The sequence below is a fragment of the Mya arenaria genome, chromosome 1 (genome assembly GCF_026914265.1).
Source record: "Mya arenaria isolate MELC-2E11 chromosome 1, ASM2691426v1".
NCBI lineage: Eukaryota > Metazoa > Mollusca > Bivalvia > Myida > Myidae > Mya > Mya arenaria.
This window is the reverse complement of record NC_069122.1, coordinates 3,475,443-3,496,643: the sequence shown is the minus strand read 5'-3', so window position 1 is coordinate 3,496,643 and position 21,201 is coordinate 3,475,443. Positions and strand designations below refer to the sequence as shown.

The 21,201-nt window shown below is 33.9% G+C and overlaps 1 protein-coding gene across 1 annotated transcript; it reads right to left on the bottom strand.

The window, feature by feature from the left end:
• Positions 1–7,798: 7,798 nt before the first annotated feature.
• On the bottom strand, positions 7,799–10,182 carry LOC128235375 (putative nuclease HARBI1). The gene is made up of 4 exons (XM_052950188.1): positions 9,795–10,182; positions 9,025–9,137; positions 8,751–8,862; positions 7,799–7,875 (listed from the first exon to the last, which is right to left on the bottom strand). Exons 1-4 carry the CDS (start codon positions 10,180–10,182, stop codon positions 7,799–7,801), a joined length of 690 nt encoding a protein of 229 aa, XP_052806148.1.
• Positions 10,183–21,201: the final 11,019 nt, after the last annotated feature.

Sequence of the window (21,201 nt, the reverse complement as noted above, 5' to 3'; positions counted from 1 at the left end):
ATTATTTACATAACAGTTGCCATTACTATCTCCCCTTGGCTCACATATACGTAAGAATAATGGAATTGTTCTACATAGCAGGCTCGTCTAATTTGTTAAATGATGCTCCGCAGAGAAAGTGTAAAATATTGCATACTCAGGTCACTTTTAATAAGCTTTGCTGTTTCCATCGACCAATCATCGTTAAAAAAGGTGTGAAACTGATGCATGGTTACGTGGCCACTATACACGTTGCGTCTGTAGTCGAATCGCAGTTTTTTTCACGACGTTTGAACTTTGTAAACTATATATGTATTAGTAATGTAGTAAATATTTCATAGTACAAGCGTCACTTCAGTGACAGTGTCAATCGGGCATCATTGAACCGAGACTAGCCACCGGCTGTTCTATGACAGTTGAAGTGACTGTTGTGATTATTTTATGTTGTTTGTTAACGTTATTTCCAGTATAGTAATATTGTTACCTTCTTCGAAGTCAAATGATTTTGTGATAATTTGTCGCCAAGTACTAATCATACACACAAGATACTCTTGAGAAATTATCTTGTATTTCTTTATTAAACAGAAGATTGACACTTACAACATATGCATCGCTTATTGTAAAAGAGTGTAGTGTGGTTTATAACTGTTTCCCCAAATGAAGAAATCACGACAGATATAGAACCAGATTGAAAAGAAGCAAAGGAATTAAAAGTGTGTGTAAAATTGATCTTTCTATAATAAGTTTCGATTTTAACGCTGTGAAACATGGCGACGTTTGTTGTTGTTATTTAGCGTAAAAACCTCGATGTTATTAATTTTATATATCTAAATGAGTTAAAAGAAGCTTCATATTTAATTTTACTATACGGAACATTGGTGGCTGCAACTTTGCCGTTGCTCCTAAAGTAGAGGCAAACCAATTCTACAAAGGTAAGATATATTCAATAATTGTCAGGAAAACAGTGTGCTCTTCAAATTCAACTATGACATGGTCTCAAACAGTACACACCCATGCGCTAGGAAAGGTCCTGCGTAATGATTGTTATAAACGCACGTTGTTTATATCTACATGAGCTGTAATTATGCATAATGCTGCTATAGGTCCTCAGTACCAGAAATGAAACAATCACTACTTTTCATTAATGTAAACTGGTTATCCTTTTTATCTTTTAGCAACAACATTCTGGGACATGCCATTGTACTGTAGTGAAAGAGCAATTCAAACAATATGATCAGTAAGTATATGAAAAACTACAGAAAAAAGTCCTGGGGCCGTATTCAAGTACATTTTTTATAGACTTAAACTCAGACTCAGTCTCAGTCTCAGACTCAGGCTATGCTGAGACTATTTTGATTTTCGTATTCACTAACGGCTTTAGACTCAGACTCAGCTGAGAATACTTTATGTCGATGATGCAAGCGGTATTTTTCAATGATTACGTCAGCAGGTGCTCGCACGCACCGTTTCATCATTGGCAGACGGAAATGGATACGACAGGTATTGTTTACATGTTTTTTATTAAATTATTAATAACCGATATCGTGCATTTTGTTTGAAATAATTTACATGCTGATCATAGACTGAATAAGTAGTCATTCAGAACTCTTTTTTACGTAAATACCTTAGCAATGGACTGGAAAGTTGAGTTATTATTACGTTGTTATCCTTTTACGGTTTGTAAACAAAAAAAGTCCCCCTTGGACCGAGGCAGCTGAGTCGTACGTGAAAATTGGGATCTCCGTTTCGGTGAGATGAAAGGGTGTGGGGTGGAAATTTTTTCCACTAAACGCCGGGCGAAGTGGCAAGAAATTGCCACTGTTGTCAGCCAGTACGTTTGATAGATGAAACAGACTTAACTTTATTTGTACATTGTTGTTGTTGTTGTTTTTCTTGTTGAGACAGCATGACATGAAGGAAAATTGTACATAAGGTTTATGTTTTGCATGCGGTATTAAACACAGTTTTCAACAATTTTATTATAATAAACAGTTAACATGGCCGTGCAGAGCTGTATTTCTGCCTCATTAGTGTTCCACTGAAACATATAGTGTACTAATTTAAAATATACATGTATCAACATTGTAGTGATGTGATACACTTGTTATTGAATGTGCAAATGAATGAAAATCATTCAAAAAAGGTTATATATTTTAACGATTAAATGAATGCTAATAAAATACATTGAAACAATTACATGTACCAGTACACATTCAACTTAGTAAGCTTTACTCAAGTTAAAATAATTTAAAGTAAAACACCTCATGTTGTTATATTGCAGTGAATTTACTGAGCCACGTACGTCCGAACAATGAAGGAAAAAGTTTCAAAATGTGAAGGGGCGCTGTAAGTACCTTTGATAAAATACGTTAACCATGCTACTAGTTCACAGAGGCAGAAACAATCCCAAAGATGTAAATAAAATTTTGCAGAAGTTACTGAAAGTATACATGTATATGATTATATGCATCTCATTGTCTCAAGACTCATTGTGTCAGTACATCATTAACTAAAACAAAATATTTCATACACAATTCAATCAGTGTGAACTCCCACTTAAGTAGTCAGTTATCTAAATATCTATCTTCCATCAATGTCAAACACCATCTTCTAGATGTTTGGTAGATTGAATTGTTAATTCAGTCAGATGTGAAAATATGATATAAAGTTTCATTTTGTTTGCATATTATCTTTGTTTTGTTAAGCCATCAACAAAGTCAGTGGGCTGAGGCATCCGCCAACAGGAGGGGGCCCATCGGCTGTATTGTCCGTGGCAGAGTCGTGTGTGGCAGACCATCTTGCCACACACGAAGTTGTCACGGGCATTGGCGGAGGATTTGATTCAGATGGTATTTATCCTTCATTCACATATGTTTTATAAAAGCTTCATCAGTCTAATGTTTGATATGCACTGTACAGCCTTGTTGAATTACTCGAGACAGTAAACAAGTTTTTATTTTAAAGGTGTTCATATTTTGTTTGAAATTGTTATGACTTTGAACAATAATTATAATAATTATAAAAACAAAACAAGCTTTCTGGCATTCTGGCATTGAGACTCTATACAATGGTACTTAACCATCCAACCTACTTAATTAACCATTTATGTTAATATCTCAGCACATCATGTATTGCATTGAAATCTAATTTTACAGTGATCCATGCATGTTTCGCCAAACCTTTTCAATCCTTATACTGAAAAGCGGCGGAATAGTCGAGCGCGCTGTCTCTGTGATAGCTCTTTTTATACTACATTGTATAATACTTGAGGGTTCAGACAGTTCGTGATATTCTGTGTGTTGCTTCACTTAATTTGTTTTTGACCTTAACAAAACCAATGGTTGGGATTAAACATCAGTTGTCAGATTTTAATTACTTGTAGATGTGTTGTTGTATTTCTAATGGACCAGGATAAAAATGTTAAAGGGTATTCAATGTGTTTTGTTAAGGTCACCTGGCAATTGTTTTAAACAGTTGATATAATGTAGTACAAATACTCCAATATAAAAAGAGTGAAATGGATTGTTTGAATGAAGAATATCCTTTTAACTTTTACGTTGCTTTTAATTTCCCTTACAGTGATATCACTGGTGACTTCAACATTACTAATGCATTGTTATAGGTAGTTTACTAGCTTTATTTCAGACAGACATAATTACTGTTAAAGATGAACTCTCACAGATTGAACATTTTGACATTTTTTTTGTCTTGGAACGAGCTAATTTTTGCGAATATGCATGTAAACCTGTTATATAAGACTGCTGACAAAAAATTAGATCGATGATTTTTATATTTAAGTTCAAATAATGATGTTTTATGCATTTATCTTAAACTGTTAATAACGGATTAAGTCATAAAACATTATTTTTCAAACGGAAATATGAAAATCTGCGATCAGATCTTTTGTCAGCAATCTTTTATCATTGGTTTGCAGATATTTACGCAAAAAAATGCTCTTTCAAAGACAAAAAATAAAAAAAAGTTTTAAAAACAGTATATGTGTGAGAGTGCAGCTTTAATATAGACTACTTTACAAATTCACATTTTCATTTCTTTCAGTACCAAGGAAGGCGTGCAGGCAAAATACCGGGAAAGGTTATTTCATTTAAGTAAAGATTAATTGAGATTATTTGGTGTCATAGCTAAGGACAGATCTTTTCATGCATACACTTCCTGCGCTTGTACCATTTGCTATGTTAGCCCTTTAATTAACTCACATTCGCGAAGGTGGAAGTCTTACCTGATATTATGTTAGCGATAACATGTAAGGTGTTTCATGCATACACTGTATTGATGAGCCAGTGTTTTTATTTTTCCGATATATTTCCTTGTTAAGAATCTACTGTTCATGAATACTGTTAAGTTCAACTATTTAAACTATAAGGAACTTTTTACACTCCTGTATGTGTTGATGCTTTAAAGGGACTGTACACCAGATTGGCACCAAAAAAAGTTTTTTTCTGTAACGAGTCTCAGAACAATTATTTAATAGAATGTGTTACGCTTTGATATCATTATTGTAGAAAAGGTACCAAAATGTAAAAAGTGTGTCGGAGAACGGGTCCGAGCCCGTGTCGCCAAAATTGCAGTCCAGTGCTGTATCCACTGTGCTACGAAGGCTTACTCCAAACGAGTGGTATATTTAAGCTATATACCTAACTTGGTAATATCACGTGATAACATCGACTAGCCAATCACGCATAAGGAATGAATTCTACTAAGTAGACATACCCAGTAATCTTTTTAAATGGAACAATACGAAATAACTGCTAAACTTAAATAAATTGTAAACTATGTGGTACTTCAGTTAGTTAGTTTCATTGCATTGTACACATTAATACCAAGTTTATGTCAGATTTCGACAATTTTCTTTTTTTCTTGCAAATTGATCATCTGGTGCACAGTTGCTTTAAGGATCCATAACTTCATAATTATGGCACTTAATTTCTTTTGTTTAGAATTGTTAAATTCTTGAGGATTTTCGACAAGCAGATATAACATCTTCTCTATATGAAGCAGCATATAGTAATTGTGTTTTTTAATATTGTATGATTGAAGTAAAAGATAAATGTGATAGCTATACTTACATAATATGTATCAAGCCGAGTATAAAATGAAATTGTTTTTTGTTGTTTTTCAGCCAAAAGAAAAATTGTCGACACCGAGCAGTCCACTATAAACAAGCTAACTGCTGAAAACCTTTCACTAGACAATGTCAGGATTAGGGAGGAGACCAAAAAGATTAAGCTCCAGATGGACCTCTTAACAGAACAAAAAATGCACTTATTTCAGTGAAAGAAATGGCTGATGCAGCAAAAAAAAACCATATATACAAAGGTCTTCCATTGAATCTCAGTCAGGAAATCCTTTCGTAGATTCATTTGATTTTAATAAATAGTTCTGCTCAACTAATTCATTGGATATTTGAAAGTAACAAGCACACTGTTAGATTACCTTCGAACCATTTTAGGCTTGTCCCTGTATTTTTCATTGTAGTTTTGAAGGTGGTGTACTTGTTTAACCTAACTGTTCTTCAAAATTACTTTTGAGATTATTATCTTACATCAATTTGAAGCTTTGTACAATGTTGTATTACCGGTATGATTGGCTGTGATGCCTTACTTTTTGTTTTAGTCAAACTGTACTTGTTGTAGTAAGTAATGCACTGACATTCATGTGCTATTAAAGTTAGAAACCACATATGTTCTAAGATATTCCCATACTGCATTTACATGTCGTGAATACAGGAAAAAGGTTTACCATAGTTGCATTAACCACAAACCTACTATACATTGTTGATTAAACTTTGAGTTTGATGATGACATTTCATATATATGTTACAAATCATTGTTTATTCATATCTGATAAAATGTTCTTTGTAAAGTTTGCTCAACTAATTACTTTACATGGACATAATGTTTGTAGTTTGCTATATACATATGAAATATACAAACTGTGTGTTGCCATAAAGTCATCGGACAATTAAGTAATATTAAGAGTATTGCTTGTTACTTCTCAAATATCCCATTATAACACAGTTTACATTTATTCAGAATTAACAAGGTTCATCTGGAGTTTGAGAAAGTCTCCTCTTTATGATTGACATTGTTAATTGAGTTATGATAGTTATGATGTTATTTTCTCAATGATCATTTATTGATGCAAATGTGTATATATTTTATTAATAGCTTTCCCGGTGTTTTGTCTGCATGACTTCATATAGACAACAGAAATAATATACTGACCTTATGTAGTTTTTTCAATTCATATAAATCAAATTCAACTCATATTATTAATATGTTATTATCAGTAATCTCAGTAATGTGAATAACAGCTGTCTCTGTTTCATTGGAACGTTTTTTGATATTTTGTCATTTTATGCATAGTCTAAAATGTTGCGGAATTTACTTACACATGTCAACTGAATTTATGGTGATTTTATCCACTATTTGGACAGTCAATAAGTGATTTTGTCCTTTTTGTCAACAATGGCATGATGAATTAATAAGCAGTAAGGTACTGACAAATGTTTTTGTCAAAATTTAGTTGACATTGAACAATAGCTAGTATCATTTATAAAGTCTGTCCAGGGAAGTACGGCCGTACAATTTGCATTGGCGTCATTAAACTATGTTGTTTATATCATCATTACAAATGACGTGACTATCAAAACAAAACACTTATATTAGGCTTCAGAGAATACAGATCATTGTAAAATATTACAGAAATGTACATTCAATATGATATCCTTCCTAACTGAAACTGTATGTGCTGTTTGCATATGTATTGTAGTTTCATTGCTTAATTGTAGCTATATGTCACACTAAGCTGTATGGTTGACTTGAATGACATACTTTGTTAAAACTATGGTTTTCATTATGTTTGCTATTTCTCCACATTTTTCTAAAGTATAATTGTGTATTGAAAAGAACTTTCAACCTGATATTTATACAAGTATTTAACATTCAATAACATTACTTTTCAGACATGTGCTCTCGGAATGAAAATCAATAAGTAAATGATGCATATAGTTAACCAGGTATCATTAAAGCATGATAAACTTACAGACTGTATCATGTTTTGTTTAGTGTTTCATGATACATTTGCTTTAGTATTGATGGTATTTCCTGTACAATCCTATACATTTGTTAGCATTTAGGCCTGAATTTTTTTGTACTGTTACACAATGGGCCGAATGTTTATAGCTATGTTTTAAGTAAACAGCATTGTTAACGTCATCATTGTTAACATTCAGAGAGTTTATGCTCTGGCCCCAATTTCTCGAAAATTATTTAAATTCAATTTCGATTAAAGATAAATGGTTGAATGTAATTAACATACAGCATATTCCAATCTAAAGTATGAAAGCTCTTAATGAAGAAATATTATGCAAATTATTACTAAAATAGTCATCTAACCTTATTCCTGTTATAATAGACTTAAGAAGTTGGTGCCTGTTGATTAATGAAAACACTTGTATTATGAAGCATTCCAGATATGTTTTTAGTCAAATGTTTCATTGACATTATATGCAACCTCATTGTTACTTGTTTATAGTGGTAAGGTAATTAAAACATGTAACATATCAAATGTATTTGTTGTATTTATATGATAACATCAAATGAAAGCTAGAAACAAAACAGGAAGTCAGTTTGCAAGGTTCAACCTATCACTTTACGTACATGTTTCACTAACTAGTACGTGATCGTTCTGTATGAAAACAATGCGTTCCTTACCCGAACCTCAAGGTCCTTTTGTGCTAAGGTTGCCTTGCTAAAAGCTTAAACGGTGTACAGCACATTCACCGTCCATCTTGATGCTATGTTACAAGCAGGTTAGCATGCATCAGAGGATGGTTAAAAGCTAATGGGTACATAGACGCCAGGATCACAGCACCTGAAATGAAAAAAGAGATTATGATTGCCATCTATGATGTTCTGCAGGAAAAGCACAACGCATTTAACAATACATGTGTATGTACTGACATGATGAATACTGTATTACAAAAGTTTTTACCTATCGCTCAAAGTACATTCTGGTCACGTACTCCCTGGCGGCCCTCCCATCCATGTTGTCCCCAACATCAACTCCATGATAACGGGCGTTATCAGTGGTGTCGATTGGTTCCACAGCAAAGATATCCCGGCGATCGACCCCCAGATTGTGCAATGTGATGCAGTTTCTTATATGCATACACGCCCTATCTGGGGAACAATTCAACTTCCTCCGAGGTACCTGACAACAACAAAATGCATTGTTTTGGGAAAAAAACACACATTGCAAGAACAAATTACTTCATATTACTATTTTTTATATAACTAATTCATTGTCATACGTCTGTATTATCTTTCTTTACCAGAGGGCAATTTTAAAAAGTGTTCATGTTAATCTACCTGAAATCGTTGCTTCAATATTCCAAAGGTTTGTTCAACAATGACCCTGGTGCGACACAGTGCCCCATTGCAACGTGCCTGTGCCTCTCCCACAGGATTCATGTAGGGGGTTAACATATTCCTTGTGCAGGCATAAACACTGTCAGCAAGTAAAAAACCCTTGCATATCACCTGTGCGTAAAATGTGTCATTTCATTACAACTACACAACATATCAATTAAGAAATAGCGAGCTTGTCCCGGTAGTTTTAACTGCTTTATTTATGAAGCCTATATTTATATCTGTAGGAATGCATGCTATAACTAGGAAGGCAGCATACGGTTTCATTTATTAACAGTACAAATGTATCCATTGATTAAGTCATATACATGTTCCTACCATCTTCAAACCTCCTTCGGAGTGCATATTGGCACCAGATACGTGCATCATGTGTCCTGCCTAGCCACATCACTACTGCTGATGAGATCCTGTATGAGGCATCACATACAGCCTGAAATATATACAGTTAGTTGCGATTTCAACAATGTTAAATTACATATAATTAAAATCAGTTCAACTTTATAAATGAGTAGAAACACAAGCATTAAGATGGTTATGGTAAATGAATTCAACATCTTGGAAAATAGATAACATACAATTCAATTCAATTTACCTGAACATTTATTGTAGGAACTCGTTTCTTCCCAATGTAATCCTCCAGATTGGCCGATGGCTTCTTTATCCATACATGGGTGCAATCAATTACCCCCACAACGCTGGGAATGCCTGAAGAATGATCATGTATAAATTTAGTCTCTAGTAAGATTTTTTTTGTTATTGGTCCAAGTTTTAGGTGATCAGAAAATAGTTACTAAATAATACCATCAGTTACTCTCAATGGTTTCTGTAAAAACATAGTTATGGACAGATATGCATACTCAGACTTTTAAATGGAATATATAATTTCATAAAATAAGGAAATGGATAATTCATCAAGATGTTATGTATGTTTTACTTCTTTCAATCCTGTTAAAATACATGTTGAACTTCTTGTACATGCCATTCAAACTTATTTTACTAAAAATATGCACGTCAACAACAATATTTGCATTGAAATGAAGGTATATGTCAAACAGGCACAAATTTATTTGTCTCCATTCACTTTCATGCTAAAAAAATGTCAAGCCCATACGTATTATTACTCAATGCATACATGTATACATAATTCCCAGGTAAACATAAGCATAGATGTATTCATATGACAGAGCGAGTGAAAAAGACTATAGGTTAGCTAGTTTTAGGTTAACCTAAATAACAGGGTACAAGGTTTACGTCCCACTAGGAATACTCTCCTTCATGAAGGTGACATAAACAATATTTTCTAGCTGAGTAATTCCATTTAAGTTTAAGCTTAAAAGTGAATATGTAGTGGATATAACATACCAGCCATGGCACTGAACTGCTGCTTCACTTGGCGGACACGATCACCTGAGGGGAAGCAGATATACCAGTCTGCAAGAGCAGAAAGCACCTGTCCAACCTTGCGGCAAACTCTGCTTACTGTGGGCTGGCTCATGTTGACAGTGTCGCCGACAGTCAACTGAAAAGCTCCTGTTGCCAAAAACCGCAGGTAGCTAAGAACACAGAGCATCGAAGGTATTGCGAAACATCTGCCTGTGTCCCGGGCAGCTGCCTGGCATAAATCAACACTAAAGTAGATCCTCTCCGGCCGGAAACGATAGCGGGCAATTATCTCCTCTTCCCTCAGGTCCTCCAGAGGGTTACTGCTATCGCGAAAAACACGAGGACGTGGCACTTGCCTCTGATACATACGATCTCTTACGACAGCTCTATGTCCAGCCTACATCTTGGAAGGTTGCAAAGCTTCTAAATTATAGACTCAACGTTTGAGACTCAGACTCAGACTTTGGACTCAAACTTTGATCTCAGAAACATTAGTGAATACCGTTTAACAGCGCAAAGTCTGAGTCTTGAGTCCTAAGTCTACATTTGAGGATTAGACATGTACGTGAATACGGCCCCAGTAGTACAAAACCCAATTATAAACGATGAAAACAGAATAGTTCTAATAAGAGGAAACGTTCTAAACAGCTGACCTCAAACGTGTTAAAATCAGAATTATTAACTGTAACCATCTGATCTTACATGTGACTATGTTGAAAAAAAACATCCACATAACAAGGTATCTTATTTGTAAATTTACAGGAATCAAAAATATATATTACCCTGATTTAGAGTCTCCTAAGATCCATACGTTAGCTTGTAAGATACACATATTTTATTACAAGGTCTCTTTACCACGACAAAGCATTTTCTGATAATAGTCAATCGTGACCGCACCTACTTCAATTTCGATAAATCATAATCATTGTTAAGAAGATGCGTTCTCTGCATAATAAATAAAACAAATATGTATATATATACAATATAAATATTTGTTTTATAACAATAATGTTAAATGTTCCTCAGTTGTCTTAAGTATAACCTAACCAGCAGAGCTTCGTGTACTTATTTAACTAAACTTTCCAAGTATTGGTGATTGCCTTAAAATGTATCAGTAGTAAAGCATTGAATACCACGTGCTTCAAAACGATGTGAACCCCACTGAATTAACACTTGCGATCTAGCATGTTTCAGGTCTTTTTAGACAAAGTCATATATATTAGCAATGCTGTTGATGAATAAGTTTAACGATGAAACCTAAAGCAAACGTTCCATTTCGTTTTTATTAATCTTCAGATAAACATCATTATGTGCAGACATAGAGCCATACGTCGTCGTTATGCAACAAACATAAATTACATTATTAATAAATTAGTTTTATAAACAAATACATATCAATACATTACTTTTATCAACAAACACAACAGTTTAACCCTCGAGTGAGTTGGGTAAACTGGTTTTAGAAAGTTCAATCTGATATATATCCAAACATCTACCAATACGACCAAATTGTGGCTCAAATCGACTTATACAAAATAAAACAACAAATATCCGGCATGTCGTATAGATAACGAAGCAACACACGTTTCGTTAAGCTTACAGAGTTTTGTTTTGCTATTCATTTATAAAAAGCGCTTTAACCCCCCCCCCCGCCGAAAACATAATATTTAGAGCGAACCTTTAATTGTTGATTTTACAGAAATACCAAGGACACACGAAATATTTAAAATACGTTTTGAGAATTAATTTCATTAAGTCTTCCAAGTGTTTTAAACGCATTGCTTGTAATTAAGTCGCAATCCAATGAAATATACTCCCTTGTGACGTATTTAACAAATCTAGTGTCCGACATTCCGAAAAAAGAACAGAACACAACACGTCTTGAAAAAGTTATAAACTTTATTGTCAAATGATTACTATAATAATGAATTTCCGTCAATGTAATACGTTATATTGATCAACGTGATTGTCATAAACTTATGAAAGGAATTGTATTTTTACATAAAAAGAAAAAAACGGAGCCGTAACTAAGGAAAATTCTTTGTATAAAGTTAGATACTACACTGTATCATGTTTCCATTTTTTTCTTCGACAGTATTCGAGCTAAAATAAACCAATTTTTGAAGCAAACTTCATATATGTTTTGCCTGACACCATAAAGCTGTAAGTTTGATAATAACTAGTAAAATCATTTTTTAATAAAAAGTTTGTTTCATATTCATTAACCCTGTATGTATATAGCATCTCCAGACTATGAATTCAACGCAGTCCTTCGCAAACTATAACTGACAAAGCCATTTCTGTTCCATATCCAGAAGTTTATTTTGAACTGACTGAACGAATTTTATTCATTTCGATAGCGCAGAGACGGCAAGAGAACGTTAATAAAACGTTAATATGATGTCATGCATGTCCTTTAAAACAATGAACATCCGTTTAATTTCTGAATGCGTTTCTTTTTTAGGTATCATCATCTTTAAATATTAAAAAAAATAATATATATTTTTGTTTGTGCATACATGTTATGAATTTATCATTATTTTTTATTGAGCTTGTTTCCTCTCAACGTTTTTTATTGAAGTTATTTTTTTGACGTTTTGTTAATAATCCTCCATAAAGAATTACAGAATAGGAAAAGGGACATAAAACGAAAGCAATATACATCTTTATATGTTGAACTGCTGCAGTTTCTGTCGACGTTTTATTTCTTGTTGATTAGTTTCCTTCCAATGCTAGTCAATAAATTACAACCGGTTAATGCTAATTTAAAAGTTGCAGATTTAAGATTAAATAATTGTTTATGGAAAGTGCTTCCGCGAACTGAACTCAACATAATTGAGTGTGTGTGTGCCGCTTCTTGAAAGTTATTACTAAAACCTCATCAGATTCTATTCTGGCTCTCCTTCGAGATTAGAGTGGAGTTTTTTTCTGTCTATTAATGTCAGTCCCTTTAAACTGCTTGAAGTGTCACAGAAATAAATTCTCACGCTTTTTGAATAATGAAGGCCGTTTTGTTGTGATAACGAAGGCAATAGGAATGATAGCAAGGTAAGGCGACAAATACCAAATGAATGATAAAATGTTGTTTCGTTGAAACAGAATAAAACATTTTTTGTTATATTTGTTTAATCTTTCAAATATCAAAAAGTAAAACAACAATTGCAGCTCAAAATACATTTCGTATACGAATATAATCTTCGTCTTTGGTAACACAATGCTGCCAGTACTTTTACAATGCTCTATCGGATGGCTAATTTACTGTTTAAAGCGACCATCATTTTTAAGGCCCATCGCACATACACATAGTGAATTACTCGAATTTAATGATACAATGACAGGGACAAGCCCAAAATACCCTGATTAAAGGCACATGGCTAACAATCTGGTGAGGAGAGAATTACATCCCCTTTCATTACAACTGCTGCATATTGCGCGGATTATATCAATATTTATCCATATATTACTTTATAGAAGTTATTGAAAATCCTATAGCAAACACAAAGTATATTTTAGTGCAATCTGCATACCTGAGTTAAAATACGTAAAACAATTACTTCAGCTATATTTTGCGCTAAATTAAAGCGCCCCTGAATAATATCAATATCAATATTGATATAAACAACTTCAGAAACAAGCTCAGTAGTCGAAAGTTTAAACATAAAGCCCGTTTAATGCCACAGGGTGAACGCCAAAGACATAGAACACAAAAACAATAAAAAAACAACAACAGATACATGGAACAACATAACTAAACTCCTCAAACAAGACTCCTTATATACTGTATAAAACTAGGGGTGTTTATCAAGATCATCTTCTATTTTTTATTGTACGATGTTATTGACCTCTCTGAAAAAGTCAATTTGTCTTTCCTAGTCCATTACTTCTGAGCGTCGTGGACTTGTGATTTATTGGTCAGACAAGAATGCATGGATAGTTACAATAATACATTTCATCAGAAGCAAAAGCCATTTGTTCGTTCAAATGATAAAGTACCCTACTTCCATGGTTGACCAATACTATTAGTTTGATACGAGCTGACCAAGGCTCGCAAATGTCTGCTGAAAGGGTCCTGTAAATGTCAGTCTGTCAACTTCCTGGGTTTGACATATACCATAAGTATGAACTGCACAAGTCTATCACGTGTGATCAATTGATCAGTTGATCAATACTGCTTGTATGAGCTGAACCGGTATCGCACATATCAGTCGTAGTTATTTCTTTGTTAACAAATATTATTAGTATGAGCTGAAAGGGTCTAGCACATGTCAGTATATCAGAAAGTTATTCCATTGTGTACCAATACTACTAGTAACAGCTGAATAGATTTTGAGATCTTTAGTTCTCTGGTTTTGATCAGAATAATTAGTATGAGCTGAAGATAATTTTAGTTGTCTTAGGTCTACAATTTACATGTTACACTACGTTATTTCTTAATTGCCCAATACCAACAGATTGTGTACATGCCATTCTTACATACTACATACTTACATACTTCTACTGGGAGCTGAACATATCTTGTACTTGCCAGTCGAAGTTTTTCTTGATTAACCAATACTTCAAGTATGAGATCAACCGTACTGCGCATGTCAGCCTAGGTTCTAGTTTTTTTCAATTACAATTCAAAGCGTTTTCAATAAAGTTGGGGGAAGTTCTAAATTATGTATCACAGACATTCTGGAATTTTTGTTTGTCATAAAGTTGCCCACTCAGTGCTTTATTTTCATTTCTTGTCAATTAGTATCAAGCCATTGATAAATTCGTTCTGACGTTCTGAACAGATTTGATGCGCTTAATATAATTGCGGTCAGACTGGTGAACTCATCCCGGATATTAATGCCTCTTTAATAGAACATAACAAAACTTGAACGAAATAAACAGCTTAATTCTAAGAAACAGTTTTATTTCGATTGAGATACTGCAGACTAGCGGATGTTATTGGACTTTTTTATTTGACAAAAATTAAGATTATCTATATTATTTTATTGAATCTGCCATAATATACAATTATTTATTAAATTTGAAAGTCAGGTGACCTTCGCCGATTTCACTTTTAAAGGTTGAGTTAAAAGGCAAACTATTTCGAAAAGTGGCTAACCGTGGACAGTCTTCAATAAAACTATTGCAGTAAACATTACAAGGCATGAAGATTAATGGTGCAGGGCATAAGCACGAGCTCAGTCAACGTTGCAAGCCATTGAAACGCACACATTTGATACTGATCGGCATAGAAACACACCAAGTAAATGCTTCAATGCATTACAACTCGCCAAGTCAATGCTGCAATGCAAGATAGCTCGCCAAGTTATTGTTAGAAGGAATGATAACTCTCAAAGTTAATGTTGCAAGGAGAGACAACTCGCAAAATAAATGCTTCAAGGAAAGACAACTCACAAAGTTAATGCTGCAAGAAAAGAGAACTCGTAAAGCTACTGCTGCAAGGCATGAACAACGCCCCTTGTTAATTCCAAAAACATAAGACAAACCAAGTTAATGCTGCAATGCTTAAACACGCATTGGTTCAGATCAAGGTTTACTTTCAAAGTTTGTTATTATCAATAAATGTTTGGACAAGTGTGAAGTTATAGCATTAGAAACTATTTATACTAGTTTAACTTAACTAGTTTAAGCCCAAAGTGGTCTCGAGTACCAGTAAACTCCTGTCTCACTGACTGTTCCATTTATATATCCGTTTTGAATTATTAGTTCAGCTAGTTTGATGCTTGTGTAGTCTGTTTGTGGTGTTCGTATTTTGTGAATGTGGTGTTTATTCGTTTGTCTCCAGATCATTGTCGATTGAACTCTTGCATTGTGTCACCTTATATCTTTTAGGTTTGTATTTTGGTCCTACTCGGTTTGATAATATAATGATGATATAACACAGAGTTGAAACTCAGCATTAATGTTGTCTTCTAAAATTCGATTTCCAAAGAAATATATATATATCAATGACAAAAAACTCCGTACGAAGGGGTGGCGTCCTTCGTAGATAATTATGTGGAGTTGTTTTCGACTGCAATTGTCAGGAAATGTTTCCTTATTTGTGCAATTTACTTTCTATCTTGATTGTTAAATTACGTTTGTATTCTGCCTAATAAGTGTTATCGCAGACATTGAGAAACAATAATGAAGACGATAAATAGTGTTTACCTGTTTAATTATCATTATTATTCTAATAAGAGTTTAGCATTAGAACACGTTAGAATTGAAAGCCGCTCTTGCCAACAATGCATCATGTTATAAGTTTTATAACAATGTTAATGTTTACAATTTCAACCAGTTTAGCAAAAGTATTATCTAGACAATGTTATTATGGGCAAGACTCTGAAACGAGGTACTTAATATAGCAGTTGCATATGAAAAGCGTTTTACTCATTGTCTGCAATTAATTGAAATATGCATATATTGGCACTGATTAATTGTTTTGCTACTAATTTATGCTTCCGATGTATGGTTTGAGCTTGCTTATGTGCCTCAAGGAACAATTATTGGTAAAATACGAGAGACAACGCTGCTAATTGACAGCATATGTATTACAGTACTATACTAATAATTAAACGGCACAACTTCATAAGAAAGATAAACTTCTCTGGAGTGGCCTATTTGTTAATTAGCTATATGCCTTTGTCCTTATGGTCCATCGTTGTCAATGTTCATGTAAGTGTTATCTACTGTTCCGTTGAAAATGTACGAGTATCTTAGAGAAATACTTAATCGACTGATTTATTTCGCTGAACTGAAGGATCATTAAAGTCGTCAAATAAGAAGAAATGATCTCACTTATCGGCCGGCAGTCTGCAACCAAAGATATACGCGTACAACACTATACTTCAACCTGTTAATTGTAGTTATAAAGTTCTTGGCTCGTGTGAAATGAAGTAAGTTTATTTTCCAAGAGATATCCTCGTTGCGGTACATAGATTACTGTTGGTTGTTCAGTAAATAAGCATCATAGTCTGAATGCTCAATGCATAAGTCGAACAAAAATGATATAAAGGAAAAAGGATTAATCAATGTTAGTAGTGGCATATTTCATTTCGTTGAAATTAATCAGCGAAATGCTTTAATTGGACAGTTTCAGTATCCTTCTACTGATTATTATAAAACAATTGCGCAAAATCAAACTATTAAACTTATTTTATTCTATTTTTGATATACAATTACAACCATCGAAGTTAGTAACGCCGTTAACTCTAAACGTCTAAATGAAACACACCTAATGGTAGATGAAACGTAAACGGTTTAGATTGGAGGATGTATTCCAACCCGGGACCTCTTGATTGCTAGACGAGGTCTTAACAGCTCTTCCATTGAACATTTCATATGTAACGGGAGAAATACAACAATATAATAAGAATTGCTACTTTTGATTTTGTCTAAATAGCAGCGAAAGAGGTCATCATTCTTAAAATATGTTTATGTGATCAAAACTGATAGTAAATGTACACACAGGCAAAAACAATATTCATAAATATGCTGATCAAAGCCGATGGGTTGCAGCTTTTAATGTGCACAAAGATGCTAGGCTATAGCTGTATATCATTTAATCATAGCGAATTGCAAACATTTCAATTTCTGTTAATCTCTAAATGTCCGACTGTAATATGAGCTCCTCGCCTTAATTTTTATCTTATATTCCTCCTCAACCGTGTCTTTGTACTAAAACGATAAAAAAATAAGTATCAAATATTGAAAACTCAGTTTCAAAAATTGACGTTTGATAACAACAACAATAAAATAATATCTAAACTGAAAAAGCCGCTCAATGACTTGCATGCTTGCTGAAACAAAATAGTGTTATGCACAATTAGGCTGGTCATGGCCAGCTCCTCATCGGCTTATTATCCAAATCAGAGTTCTGTACAATGATTGTAAGAAAGAAAAAAAACTAATTTTAGTGATATATTTAATAATTATGTAACTTCAGCAAACGGTCATTTTGTCGAGAAAAGCGTAACAATACATTAAAGTTAAACATGCTTTTCAATGAGAGCACATCAATTGATTACATACTTACTGAAAAAAGATAAACTACATACGTAGGCATGTTAAGACCAGTTCACATACGTAACACTACAAATATACAACAAGTTTAATACAGAAAATTGGGAGACTTCATTCGCCAGTACTTTGTGTGTGGTACGAACTTGATATTTTTTCGAGAAGAACGCTATTGAAAAACAAGTACGCAATACCCTTACAATAACAGATTTTGAGTTTTATCATAAAATAAAATTATTGGTGGGCCGTACAAATTCAGGAGACGGAAAAGGAAGTCATAGATCCGTGTCGTATAGTATTGAATAAAAGCAAAACGACAATCTTAGAGAGCTCATACGACTTTCTTAGGAACAACTTACGATTTGACTTTGACAGCTTTGGTCTATTTTCCCTCAACAGTCACAACATTTAAATCCACCTCTCCCGTACCTCCGCTAGTCGACTCTCTTCATAGTAAACCATAAGGTTTATAGCATTCTTACATGATCAGTACAGGAAATATAAGATAAAAAAGTTTCACTGTGACTAACTGATAAGCCATCCCATGAACTATTAATTATACTAAATCATTTATGTGTGAATTCTGTAAGGTGCCGGTCGGGATTGAATTTTGCTGCCTTCTGTGTCAGAAAGGTCAACAATGTTAGCAGTTCCAAAATAGAGTTGATCAACTTTTTCAAGTTCATTAGACAGATCAGCGACAAATAACTTGTATCTATTAGTACTTACTGACTATTGCTGGGTGCACATGATTTTGTTAATAAATTTAAACGATACACTAAATGACTGAATATGAAATAACGTCTGGACATCAGTGTTGGCATTTTACATTTCTGCCATTTTGCCTTCCGGTTCAAATTCATTTTGCAGTGGTCGATAATGTAATTATTCCCCTGATAGTTTGATTGTACAAATATGCAAACATATCCTTACCTTTGTTTTATACCATAAATTCTGCCAAACTCTCATCTTCATTCAATAATCATGCGAAAGCCTTTTAACCTAAATGTTTATCTTGGGAAAAATTGAGGCCACGAGTAATCTGAAACAAAGGGAGATTACAGCAACGAAACGCAAGTAGATGGGAATAAATTTGTTAAAACCTTAAAGAGAAAGGACAAATACAACTATTTGCAATATATACGCTATCTGGCAGTTCAGCAAAAGACAAATTATTTGTTAATTGGAAATAAAAGTTAATTGTGTGACGTCAGGTTTGATTTTCTAGAAAACGAGACTACCTCATTTGGACCCAAAATATCAGAGTGCGTCACATATGTATATAATCATCGTAATAAGGTATCTGTAAAACCATAATATTATTTACGGCACACAATGGAGTGACGTCACATCGCCAGAAATTGAACTTTAAGTAATAGGCCGACAAGCCGGTGTTTTTCGTGATAATGAGGGGTGAAGAAACTTCATTGCTCGCTTTACAAAGTTTGAATTTCGCCAGCGCCTTTCTACACTACAGATTGACATGTTCGTTAACTGATTTGGATCTACGACATAATACTACCTAATATCTTTTAGATTTAAATAAAGAACAAATGCTATACGAAGGTTTTCGCGGGTTCAGATATTTTGGCAGCATTATTCAGTTCTCATTATAGACTTAGAAAGACCGTTTTCTTTAACATCAAAATTAAAAGGTAGAAATACAGCTGTTACTTAGATTTTACATGATTATGGCTAATAGGTATGGTAAAAGTTTTATTTAAGCATCAAAATATATTATGAATTTACCAACCTTTACTTCGTCCAGAATGAATTGCTTTGAATTTTGTTCACACTAGCAATGCATGAATGCTGAAGTAGAATTTTATTGGTATTTCGGCATTTAATCATCTTTGGCGATGGATTATGGATCTTTAAAAAATAACATGCTGAAGCAGGCACAATTTTTGCCAAAAATCTTTTGCAAATGTTTAGCCTTAAGCCCTTTTTGTAACATCGGAAAATGAATGACAGCCTGTGCTGGTTTTTAAACTACGACCAATAGGTTGTTCTCCCCGATACATGTCATTATGAGGTACATTGGATTGAGGGTAGATGCAACACTGTCAACTTCCACTAGCGTCGATAGATTGGTAGATGCAACACTGATTTCGACCCTAGCATCGGCAAAAGGGTATTTGCAACACATTCAATCAGTTATATATATATATATATATATATATATATATATATATATATATATATATATATATATATATATATATATATATATATATATATATATATATATATATATATATATATATATATAACACTGTCATCGTCCCCATGCATTGGCTAAATGGTAGCTACAACACAGTCATTGTCCACTAGCATCGGTATAATAGTCGATGTAGCACTGTAAACGTCCACTAACATCGATTCAAGGTAGCTACAATACTGTCATCGTCCCCTAGCATCGGCATAATGATAGCTTCAACACTGTCATTATCACCTCAATTGATATAAGTGTCGATGCAATGCTGTCGTCGTCCCTTAGCATCGGCATAATGGCAGATGCTGTCAATGTCTTATAGCATCGGCGTGATAATTAATGTAGGACTGTCGAAGTAGCCTTGTATCGGCATAATGGAAGATACAAGGCTGTTCACATTCCCTAGCATTGACATAATGGTATATGCAAGACTGTTAACGATCCCTAGCATCGGCATTATGGTAGTTGTAATACTGTAATTTTCCTTTAGCATCAGCATAATGGAAGATTCATTTCTGCCAACGCCTTCTAGAATCGGCATTATAGTAGACGCAGCACTCTGATTTCCCCCTTGCGTACTATAATCCTATCGTTGTATGATCACTACGTTTTACTATCCCCACGTTATATAATCTGTACGTTGTATAATATCAACGTTAACTGATACCCACATTATATGATCACACGTTTTATGAAATATCGTTATATTCCCAAATCAGATAACCACCACCTTATACAATTCCTACGCTGTATATTTGCAAGGTATTTGATCCCGATTATTTATGAATTCTTGTTTTATGACACCACATCATATAACCCCCAAGTTATTTGATCCCACCTTATATGGTACGCAAAATAATAATATCAAGTTAAATGATTCCCAAGTTACATGAGCCACGTTCTACGATCTCCACAATTTATGATCTCACGTTATATGAACCACGTTATATGATCTCTCGTTATATGAGCCCTGTTATATAAGCCCCGTGATATGATCTGTACATTATATTATCTTCACGATATATGATCCACATGTTACATGATTCCAACGTTATATGATGTCCACGTGAAATGAGCCCACGTTTTATAAACCACGATATTTGACCCAACGTGATATGACCCCACGTTATATGATATCCACGTTAAATTAACTTAACGTTGTATAATCCCTAC

Bases quoted from the DNA above. Each gene is read 5' to 3' on its own strand.
- LOC128235375 (XM_052950188.1), bottom strand. From the start codon at position 10,182: ATGTATCAGAGGCAAGTGCCACGTCCTCGTGTTTTTCGCGATAGCAGT. The intron at 8,863-9,024 runs GTAAATTGAATT...TATATATTTCAG, and splicing joins TTCCTACAATAAATGTTCAG to GCTGTATGTGATGCCTCATA. The intron at 7,876-8,750 runs GTAGGAACATGT...TTTTCATTTCAG, and splicing joins CCGAAGGAGGTTTGAAGATG to GTGCTGTGATCCTGGCGTCT.